This window comes from Mustela erminea, chromosome X, assembly GCF_009829155.1.
Source record: "Mustela erminea isolate mMusErm1 chromosome X, mMusErm1.Pri, whole genome shotgun sequence".
Taxonomy (NCBI): Eukaryota; Metazoa; Chordata; class Mammalia; order Carnivora; family Mustelidae; genus Mustela; species Mustela erminea.
In genome coordinates this window covers 89,168,645-89,180,659 of record NC_045635.1, presented here as the reverse complement: position 1 = coordinate 89,180,659, position 12,015 = coordinate 89,168,645, and the positions used below count along the sequence as shown (strand labels likewise).

General features: G+C 36.5%; 1 protein-coding gene across 5 annotated transcripts in view; it reads left to right on the top strand.

Moving 5' to 3' along the window:
* NUP62CL (nucleoporin 62 C-terminal like) overlaps positions 1-10,500 on the top strand; it is a 112,595-nt gene extending 102,095 nt beyond the window's left edge. For all 5 annotated transcript variants that reach the window (XM_032331434.1, XM_032331436.1, XM_032331435.1 and 2 more), the window contains one exon: positions 9,602-10,500. In XM_032331434.1, coding sequence (XP_032187325.1) covers positions 9,602-9,696 — 95 coding nt within the window. In that variant the 3' untranslated portion in view covers positions 9,697-10,500. The remainder of the gene's footprint in view (positions 1-9,601) is intronic.
* Positions 10,501-12,015: the final 1,515 nt, after the last annotated feature.

Here is a 12,015-nt window from a genome sequence, read left to right as displayed (position 1 = left end):
TGCCTTTCTCTCTGCCTACTTGTGATCTCTGTCTGTCAAATAAGTAAATTAATTAATAAAATCTTTAAAAAAAGTCTAGCTTGGAAATAATTTTCTCTTAAGCATTTGAAAATGTTGTTGATTGTCTTCTAGATTTGAGGTCCATTCTGATTCCTAAACCTTTAATGTGACCCCTTCGTTTTCATGTTTTTTCCCGCTATGGAAGTTTTCAAGATCTTCCCCACAATACTGAAATTTCAGATGTGCCTCCATGTAGGTTTAATTCATCCACTGAGATGGTATTCAGTGAGCTTTTCCAATTAAGAAAGTGATTTATGTCAGTTTGGGGGAATTTTCTGGAATTAGGTTTCTGCTGTATTTTTGTTAAATTTTCTCAGATAAGTACTCAGCTTTTTATTCCAGTCTTTCTACTGATCTTTGCTTCCTGTAAATCTTTTTAGTTCGCAAGAGCTTGTAGTACTGTTTTATGGTGTGTGTGTGTGTGTGTGTGTTTTAAATAGCATCCAGTTCTTATTTCATGGATTCAGTGTCTTCACTCTGACGATATTACTGATTTTTAAAAATGTTTTATTCTTCCTGGGGCACCTGCATGGCTCAGTTGCTGAAGTGTCTGCCTTTGGCTTGGGTCATAGTCTCAGGGTCCTGTAATTGAGCCAATGTCAGGCTCCCTGCTCAGTGGAGGGTCACCTTCTCCCTCTCTCTGCCCCTCCCCCCGTTCATGCTCTCACTTTGTCTCAAATAAAAAAATCATAAACAAATATTTTAGTTTTCCTGGATTCTGTCTTCCAGCTTTCTTTATCTTTGCTTTGTTTTAGTTTTTTGGTCTTTCTATTTATTTATTTATTTATGGGGGAGAGAGAGAGAGAGAGAGAGAGACAGGAGTCAGAGGAGGGAGGGAGAGAAAGAGAGAGCATTCCAAGCAGACTACGTGCTGAACACAGAGCCCAACATGGGGCTAAGTCCCACAACCCTGAGATCATGACCTGAACTTAAACCAAGAGTCAGACATTTAACCTATTGAGCCACCAAGGTGTCCCTGGTCTGTCTTATATTAAAGATATTCCTCAACACTCTGGTGATTCTTGGTTTTCTATTTATATTCAAGAATGAGACATTAAACTGTAGATGGATCTTGCTAATTTACTATAGGATAATTTGGCAAGACCTTTTTACTGGAGGATCTCCAGCCATTACTTTTAGAATTTTTAGGATTCTTCTCTTCAGTTGGTCATTTCTCCAAAGAAGAATCTTTCAGCTTTTGGCTAGAGACTAATAAGCCTAGTGGTACGCCAGTGTTCTTGGGGCTGTTAAAAAAGGGATTGGAGCTCAGTGCTTAGATTGTAGACTTTTACTTCATCCCTTGCAAACTTTCACTTATATTTTTGGTACAGATACCTTGTCCTCAGCTCTCCCTGGTGACTCTGAGCCACAACCACCTGGTTTACCCTTTCTAAACAATAAGTCCTCTGCTAGGCTTGGGTAGGGAGAATTACCCAGATGATGCGGAATGGAGAGATCTGCCTCTTACTGACTGCTTACAGTCCCACTTTAAGCACTTCTTTGAATTACCTAATTCTGCTAATTCCAAATCCTTTTAGCATTCTACCACCACAGTCATCATTCCTTTCTACAATTTATAGGTGAAAATATTTCCATTGTTCAGTTGCATTCCTCCGGTTACCAGTGAAGATCAGCATTTTTAAATATTTATAAACAGTCTGTATTTCCTTTTTTAAGCTGCTTATTTGTATCTTTTGACCATTTTTTCAAGATGTTTTTTACTCCAACTGCCCCAATTGTTTTTCTAAAAGGAAAATAAGAGTTATACTATAGCAGTGTTTATGAAAGTACATTGTTTCCTTTAGCCATGAATTTAGTATTATCTAATAATTTTTATATGTGGGGGCCCCTGTGTGGCTCAGTGGGTTAAGCCTCTGCCTTCAGCTCAGGTCATGATCTGGGGTCCTGGGATCGAGCCCCTCATTGTGCTCTCTGTTCAGCAGGGAGCCCGCTTCCCTTCCTCTGTCTCTGCCTGCATCTCTGCCTACTTGTGATCTCTCTCTGTCAAATAAGTAAATTAAATTTAAAAAAATTAAAAAAAATTTATATGTGTAACTTAAAATAATTATAGTAGAGCACTGTTAGGGTTTAATGAGCAACTCACTTATTTTCATAACTTTATATGAATGTCTTTTAATCTTTACCTAAAATATTTGCAAGTAGGTTTAGATGAAGAAAACATCTGTCCCATACACAGAATAGGACTGGCTAGAAGCAATTTTACCAGAATCTTCTTGGGAGGTGCAAGTGATTTTTAGGAAATGTTTTAAACACACTAATCTATCATCTTAAACAATGGCTGTTTAAAACTCAGAGTTGTGCAAACATTAGACAGTCCACTAGAAAACATTTCTATTACCCTAAAAAATTCCCTTTTGCTTGTTAGCAATTGATCCCTGTTCCTGCCAATACTTTTTCTGTCTTTAGAGATTTGTACTTTCAGGAGAGTTTATATAAATGGAGTCATATTATATGTGGCCTTTGCTGTCTGGCAAAATGGTCTGAGAGATCATCTATGTTGTAATACATATTAGTACTTCATTCCATTTATTGTTGTGTATCATTCCAGTGTGTGGACATCCACATTTTGCTTATCTGCTCATCAACTGATTGATATTTGTGTTTTATTTTCCAAATACAGTTTTCCTTTAAAGTTAGATCCATAATGCACCTTGAGTTTTTTTTAATTTATTTTTTATTTATTTTCAGCATAACAGTATTCATTATTTTTGCACCACACCCAGTGCTCCATGCAATCCGTGCCCTCTATAATACCCACCACCTGGTACCCCAAACTCCCACCCCCCACCCTTCAAAACCCTCAGATTGTTCTTCAGAGTCCATAGTCTCTCATGGTTCACCTTCCCTTCCAGTTTCCCACAACTCCCTTCTCCTCTCTAGCTCCCCATGTCCTCCATGCTATTTGTTATGCTCCACAAATAAGTGAAACCATATGATAATTGACTCTCTCTGCTTGACTTATTTCACTCAGCATAATCTCTTCCAGTCCTGTCCATGTTGCTACAAAAGTTGGGTATTCATCCTTTCTGATGGAGGCATAATACTCCATAGTGTATATGGACCACATCTTCCTTATCCATTCGTCCGTTGAAGGGCATCTTGGTTCTTTCCATAGTATGGTGACCGTGGCCATTGCTGCTATAAACATTGGGGTACAGATGGCCCTTCTTTTCACAACATCTGTATCTTTGGGGTAAATACCCAGGAGTGCAATTGCAGGGTCATAGGGAAGTTCTATTTTTAATTTCTTGAGGAATCTCCACACTGTTCTCCAAAGAGGCTGCACCAACTTGCATTCCCACCAACAGTGGAAGAGGGTTCCCCTTTCTCCACATCCCTCCAACACATGTTGTTTTTTGTCTTGCTAATTTTGGCCATTCTAACTGGTGTAAGGTGATATCTCAATGTGGTTTTCATTTAAATCTCCCTGAGGGCTAGTGATGATGAACTTTTTTTTATGTGTCCAATAGCCATTTGTATGTCTTGCTTGGAGAAGTGTCTGTTCATATCTTCTGCCCATTTTTTGATATGTTTACCTGTTTCGTGTGTGTTGAGTTTGAGGGGTTCTTTATCGATCCTGGATATCAAACTTTTGTCTGTACTGTCATTTGCAAATATCTTCTCCCATTCCGTGGGTTGCCTTTTTGTTTTCTTGACTGTTTCCTTTGCTGTGCAGAAGCTTTTGATTTTGAAGACGTCCCAAAAGTTTATTTTCGCTTTTGTTTCCTTTGTCTTTGGAGACATATCTTGAAAGAAGTTGCTGTGGCTGATATCGAAGAGATTACTGCCTACTTTCTCCTCTAGGATTCTGATGGATTCCTGTCTCATATTGAGGTCTTTTATCCATTTCGAGTTTATCTTTGTGTACGGTGTAAGAGCATGGTCTAGTTTCATTCTTCTACATATAGCTGCCCAGTTTTCCCAGCACCATTTATTGAAGAGACTGTCTTTTTTCCACTGTATATTTTTTCCTGTTTTGTCGAAGATTATTTGACCATAGAGTTGAGGGTCCATATCTGGGCTCTCTACTCTGTTCCACTGGTCTATGTGTCTGTTTTTATGCCAGTACCATGCTGTCTTGGTGATCACAGCTTTGTAGTAGAGCTTGAAATCAGGTAACGTGATACCCCCAGTTTTATTTTTGTTTTTCAGCATTTCCTTAGCGATTCGGGGTCTCTTCTGATTCCATACAAATTTTTGGATTATTTGCTCCAGCTCTTTGAAAAATACCGGTGGAATTTTGATTGGAATGGCATTAAAAGTACAGATTGCTCTAGGTAGTATAGACATTTTAACAATGTTTATTCTTCCAATCCAAGAGCATGGAATGGTCTTCCATCTTTTTGTGTCTTCTTCAATTTCTTTCATGAGTGTTCTGTAGTTCCTCAAGTACAGATACTTTACCTCTTTGGTTAGGTTTATTCCCAGGTATGTTATGGTTCTTGGTGCTATAGTAAATGGAATCAATTCTCTTATTTCTCTTTCTGTATTTTCATTGTTAGTGTATAAGAAAGCGACTGATTTCTGTACATTGACTTTGTATCCTGCCACGTTGCTGAATTGCTGTATGAGTTCTAGTAGTTTGGGGGTGGAGTCTTTTGGGTTTTCCATATAAAGAATCATGTCATCTGTGAAGAGAGAGAGTTTGACTTCTTCATTGCCAATTTGGATACCTTTTATTTATTTTTGTTGTCTGATTTGCTGTTGCTAGGACTTCTAATACTATGTTGAACAAGAGTGGTGAGAGTGGGCATCCTTTTCGTGTTCCTGATCTCAACGGGAAGGCTGCAAGCTTTTTCCCATTGAGGATGATATTTGCTGTGGGTCTTTCATAGATAGATTTGATGAAGTTGAGGAATGTTCCCTCTGTCCCTATACTTTGAAGCGTTTTAATCAGGAATGGATGCTGGATTTTGTTAAATGCTTTTTCTGCATCCATTGAGAGGACCATGTGGTTCTTCTCTCTTTTCTTATTAATTTGTTGTATCACATTGATTGATTTGCGAATGTTGAACCATCCTTGTAGCCCAGGAATGAATCCCACCTGGTCATGGTGGATAATCCTTTTAAGGTGCTGTTGGATCCTGTTTGCTAGGATCTTGTTGAGAATCTTAGCATCCATATTCATCAGTGATATTGGTCTGAAATTCTCCTTTTTGGTAGGGTCTTTGCCTGGTTTGGGGATCAGGGTAATGCTGGATTCATAGAAAGAATCTGGAAGTTTTCCTTCTGCTTCAATTTTTGAAATAGCTTCAGGAGAATAGGTGTTATTTCTTCTTTGAAAGTTTGGTAGAATTCCCCAGGGAATCCGTCAGGTCCTGGGCTCTTGTATTTTGGGAGGTTTTTGATCACTTCTTCAATCTCGTTACTAGATATCGGTCTATTCAGATTGTCAGTTTCTTCCTGGTTCAATTTTGGGATTTTATAGTTTTCTAGGAATACATCCATTTCATCTAGGTTGCTTAGCTTATTGGCATATAACTTTTGATAATGACTTCTCTTGGTTGTTTCTACTTCCTTGTTGTTAGTGGTGATCTCTCCCTTTTCATTCATAATTTTATTAATTTGGGCTTTCTCTCTTTTCTTTTGGATTAGTGTGGCCAATGGTTTATCTATCTTACTGATTCTTTCAAAAAACCAGCTTCTAGTTTCACTGATACATTCTACTGTATCTCTGGTTTCTACCTCATTGATCTCAGCTCTAATCTTGATGATTTCCCTTCTTATATGTGGAGTTGGTTTGATTTGTTGTTGATTCTCCAGTTCTTTAAGGTATAGAGATAGCAGCTGTGTTCTGGATTTTTCAGTATTTTTGAGGGAGGTTTGGATGGCTATGTATTTCCCCCTTAGGACTGCCTTTGCTATATCCCATAGGTTTTGGACCGAAGTGTCTTCATTTTCATTGGTTTCCATGAATTGTTTCAGGTCTTCTTTGATCTCCTGGTTGATCCAAGCATTCTTAAGCAAGGTGGTCTTTAGCTTCCAGGTGTTTGAGTTCCTTCAGAACTTTTCCTTGTGATTGAGCTCCAGTTTCAAAGCACTGTGATCTGAGAATATGCAGGGAATAATCTCAGTCTTTTGATATCGGTTGAGTCCTGATTTGTGACCCAGTATGTGGTCTGTTCTTGAGAAGGTTCCATGTGCACTTGAGAAGAATGAGTATTCTGTTGTTTTAGGATGGAATGTTCTGTATATATCTATGAGGTCCATCTGGTCCAGTGTATCATTCAATGCTCTTGTTTCTTTATTGATTTTCTGCTTCGATGATCTGTCTATTTCTGAGAGAGGTGTGTTAAGATCTCCTACTATTAATGTATTCATATCAATATGACTCTTTATCTTGATTAACAGTTTTCTTATGTAATTGGCTGCTCCCATATTGGGGACATAGATATTTACAGTTGTTAGATCATCTTGGTGGATAGTCCCTTTAAGAATTATGTCCTGTCCTTCTGTATCTCTGACTACAGTCTTTAGTTTAAAATCTAATTTATCTGATATGAGAATTGCTACCCCAGCCTTCTTTTTAGGCCCATTGGCATGAAAGATGCTTCTCCATCCCTTCACTTTCAGTCTGCGTGTATCTTTAGGTTCAAAATGGGTCTCTTGTAGACAATATATGGATGGGTCCTGTCATTTAATCCAATCTGCAACCCTGTGCCATTTTATGGGCGCATTTAGGCCATTCACATTGAGAGTGATTATTGATAGATACGTTTTTATTGACATCATGTTACCTTTGAAGTCTTTCTTTCTGTAGATTGTCTCTATATTTCTGTTCAGTGCTATTCTGAGGATTTTTCCTCTTTTATAGAACCCCCCTTAATATTTCCTGCAGTGTCGGCTTGGTGGTTGCATAGTCTTTTAAGCCTTGCCGGTCTTGGAAACTCTTTATCTCTTCATCCATTTTGAATGTCAGTCTTGCTGGATAAAGTATTCTTGGCTGCATGTTCTTCTCAATAGTGCCCTGAATATATCTTGCCAGCCCTTTCTGGATTGCCAGGTCTCTGTGGACAGGTCTGCCGTTATTCTGATGGGTTTTCCTTTTTAAGTAAGGAGCCTCTTTGTCCTAGTGGCTTTCAAGAGATTATACCTATAATTATGATTTCTCAATTTGACTATCAGGTGCCTTGATGTTTTTCTGGAATCTATAATCTTGGGTGGAGACCATTCGGCCTCTAGTACATGAACCCTGGTTCCATCGCAAGATTGGGAAAATTTTCATGAAGAACTTGTTCCACTGTATCTTCTAGACTTCTTTCTTTCTCCTCCCCTTCAGGGATTCCAATAATTCTGACGTTGGAACGTTTCATGGCATCATTTATTTCCCTGATTCTGTTTTCATGGTTTCTAAACTGTTTGTTCCAGGATTCCTCTTGATCCTTTCTGTTTGTCCTCCAGATCACTAATTCTATCTTCTGTCTCAGTTACCCTAGGTTTGAGATAATTTAAATTAGATTGGAACTCTTTGAGACATTGTGAACCTCAGCCCTGGTAGCTTTTAGCTCTGCCCTAACATTGTGAACATCCTGTCTGGTCGCTTTCAGCTCGGCCCACCTTGAGTTGTTTTTTGTGCATAGTTAAGAAGTAAGGATTCAAATTCATTTTCATGTAGGTAACCAGTTGTCTCTGCACTATTTGTTGCAAAATACTATGTTTTCCCCCACTGAATTGTCTTATCACCTTCATCAAAAATGAATTGACCAGAAATATAGAGTTTTATTTTTGGACTTTCTGTTCCATTGATCTCTATGGCTATCCTATGCTAGTATTACACCATCTTGATTAATGTGGCTTTGTAGTAAGTTTTAAAATTGTGTAGTGTAATTCTTGCAATTTATTATTCTTTTTCAAGATTGCTTTGCTATTCTGGGTCCGTTCCATGTAAATTTTAAAGCTTTTCTATTTCTATAAAAATAGCTTGCTGGAATTTTCATAGGGGTTACAGTGAATTTGTAGATTAGCCTGTGAGGGATTGCCGTCTTACCACTATGGAGTCTTTTAATCCATGAACATGGGATTCCTCTTCATTTCTTTAGATCTTAATTTCTCTTAGCAATGTTCTGTAAGTTTTGGTGTACAGGTCTTATACTCCATTTGGTAGGTTTATTTCTAAGTGTTTTAATTCTTTTTGATGCAGTTGTGAATGGAATTGTTTTCTTAATTTCATTTTCATATTGCTCAATACAGTTCATTTTAATCTCAAAATGTATATGGTGTATTTCCCCCAATTATTGACTAGTCCTGGCATTTATCTTCTAGTATGGTATATAATTTCATAGACCTACAGGAACCAGTCCCTAATACATATCTTCAGAACTGAACTCTGGGCAGTTAAATTTTAGGAGCAATTTTTGCCCTCAAATAATGAAACTCCTAAAAAATGTAAAGTATGTTAATATAGAAATAGTCCTGAGAATTTAATTTGAAGACATGACAAAATATTTATAGAAAGCTCTCTTAATAATGCTGGCTTGTGTTGCTCAACATTTCATTGATTTAAAAAAAATTTTATAAATGTATTCCTTAATACATTATCAATCAGCAAATTAAGTAGATTTTGCTTATGTTGACAATTCTGGCCTCAAGTTAATGGTTTGTTATAGTGCTCATTGTGCCTCTGTCACACTGAAAAATGTAATTTAGTGGTTAAAAAAAATTGCACCCTGCAGTTATTAGGAAAAAAAGGAGATGTATTTTGGCAGGCTCAATGTACACTGTTTTTCTAGCCTTTCAGTATATAACCATTAGTTCTTAAGGTATAATCTTGCAAAATGTCTGTATGTCATAAGATGGAATGATGTATTCTTATACTTTAAAACTGAATAACATTGGGGCTTTTCCAATTGGCTGAAGAAAACTGAAGTATGTTGTTTCGAATTTTTCGTGTTTCTCTTGTGATTTTTTTTTTTTTTAATCGTTGGCACCAGCTATTGCTTATTGGCTAGTAAGCATTAATGAACACTAAAACAAATGACCAACTGCACATTAATAGAAAAATCTAGATTATCATGCTTACTTTGACAGCTTATTTTTACTATAGAATATTGCTGTTTTATATGGTAAAATTAATGGTGTTTTGTGTTGCTCTGCTCCCAAGCAAATTGAGGACCACCAAGTTAAATAAACCATTAGAAAGGAACAGAAATGTGAATATACTATGTGTACTAATTTGCTCATAGACAGCAAAAACCTGTACCAGAATCTATAACCTCAATTTAATGACTACCTTGTATAGCACTTTTAAGCTGTAATGAGTAAAAAGCAGTTTTCACTTCTCTTCAACAAAACATAAATGTCAAGTAGACAGTTATTTACCAGAAAATTAGAGCAAATCAAGAATGGTCTTGTCCACTCTTTTAAGTTTCTAAACAGATTATTTTTTCCTGTATATTCTAATAGTTAAAGCTATTAAATAAAACTGATGTTTTATAAGTCATATTGAAGTGAGAATGTAAGCTATTCTGTTCCTTGGACATTTTGACCTCAAATTAATGATGCATGACTTTTCCTCCTGTAGGCATGCTGCAGAAGAAGGTAGAAGAGGTAACACGGATTTTTGAGGATCATCGTCGTGCGGAGCAAGAACACAATATCAGAATTGCTTTTGATTGAACGACCACATATTCTGCATGCTGTTTTGGGATTATACTTTATCTACAAGTTTTTATGATGTGAAATAGAGTAGTATTCACAATTAACTACTTAGTCTTTGGTTACAATGAATTTTTCTTGTGGTTGGTTTGATTTTTTTTTTTCAATTAAATATTGTGCTGTTGAGAATTATACTGTAGTTTGGCTTTTAGTAGTAGCAAACTGTGACTGTATTAGCCCTCTTGGCTCTAGGCAGTAACCTATTACATGTTGACTCCGTGTGTGTAATTTGTATCTTAAACTCTCCTAGATCCCATATTCTACCAGCAGCACACATTGTCCTTCTTCCTCTAACCGGATCATCGAGAGATGTTTGCCAAGAAATAGATTCCAGCTAGTCTTTACTGGGTGTCTGCTTTCAACATGTAGTGCTAGGTACCGTAGTCTTTTTCCTCAAAGGAACTTACTGTCTAGTTTGAGATATAATTAATGCCTGTCTGTATGAAAACAGTATAGATCATACAAAGAAGTGTGTTATAAAGTATAGAAAGTGTGAGAAATTTGGAGAAGAAGAAATATTAGAGTAGATTTAGTTCTTGAATTAGGTTATGTTAAAAAGCATAAGGTTCAGGCAATTCATATATTTTTGATGTACGGATAGTCTGGTATTTTATTTGGTTTTAGCATATAGTTGCTGGCTTTTGGACATTTGTTTTTCAAGAAAAAACCTTGTTCTTAGCTTGGGAACAGTCTGATCTCTTGTGTTACATGTTTTACCTGTCATAAATAAAGGTGATATTCTAAAAAATAAACGTATAACGTGAAAGCAAACTTACTTAAAAGTTCTTGAGTGACTAGAGCTTAGTCGACTATAATTACTGAGCTAAATTTCTCTAATACTGACTGTACATGTGCAGGGGGGTCCTGCACATATTACAGGAAGAAAATATCTTTGAAATGAGTACTAGTGATTTTCACCACCTTATAAGTAAACTAAATATCAACGTATATGACCTTTTCATTCCTACCCAAACTTCTCAAAGTAGCAGCTTATCAGGTAAGCTTTTGTTACCACTCAAAACTTTAGAATATGAAAATAATCCAGAGACAATTTAATTTTGTGGATGATTTCTGTAGGCAAAGAGCTTTTGGCTATAATTTTGAGTAATCTCCAGTTTTTGAGCCTAGTGTTGTTTCTGTTATACCGTAGATAAGAGATTTTCCTTATTGTTTTTGGAGATTTAACTCTTATAAAGTAGTTGGTGTATGAATTAAGTTCTATGCTCAGGTACATAGTATATTAGTGGAAACACCGGATTTAGTCTTGTCCCTACTTAATTAACTGGACAAATAATTTCATTTTGGGTATCATCTTTCATCTCTCCCATGAAAGCATTTAATCATATGAATAAGTTCTTTCCAAGTAAAAGAAATGATTTTTCATTTCTCTGAAGCTTTGTGATTCCTTTATGTCCTTTCACAAATGATACATGCTTATTCTAAAGTTCCTCAGTGAAATGAGGGGCTCATGTATTCCTGCTGGATTTGTACTGGGAGTTCTAGGGTTTTTTTTACTCCCCAAGAGCTGGAAAAACGGTGGGTGGCGAGGGCTTCCAGATCAATGCAGTTAACAATATAAGATTTACTGGCAGAATCTCCATGTACTGGAATCTGCAGTCTTGGATTAATTCATCTCTAAGGTTCCTTTTGACTTGGATTCTAACGTGTGTCTAGAGAACATGACATTGTTGAACAAATATTAATTAAAAGATCGCAAATAACCCATTTTAAGGCAACATTTTTGTTAGGTACTAGAGTCTTGAGCCTCTTCTAACCATTATTCAAGACCAGCTAGGATTTAGCTGAAGGAAAATTTCTTAAATTTGTCATGTTATTAAATTTGACAGTTGTAGACTTTTCTTTGTCCTTTGAAAAAGATGCTGTATTTATTTTCTCTAAAACAGCATTTATGCTATCTTATTTGGGGTATTTGAAAGACATGCACAGTTGATTTCTCTTAATATTGGATGAGTGATGCTAGCCCTCTTCTAGAGAAGAGTTTTGGTTTTAGCATCTTCTTCCACATCTGGAAATTATCATTGTTTCATAATGTACTCATCAGAAATGTGCTGCAAACAAAGCATCTGAAAAGGACAAACACTGAAAATATATCTGTGTTAAGGAAGAACTTCTGGCTTAATTAAACGAACCTTATTAAATTGTCAGAAAGACAAATAAGGCATATTTTTCAGTTTGTCATAAATTCTTCTGAGATGAAATTGTGAAATTACCTCATGGTAAGATGTCTGTGTCCATGAATAACATCTACAACTCTCAAAG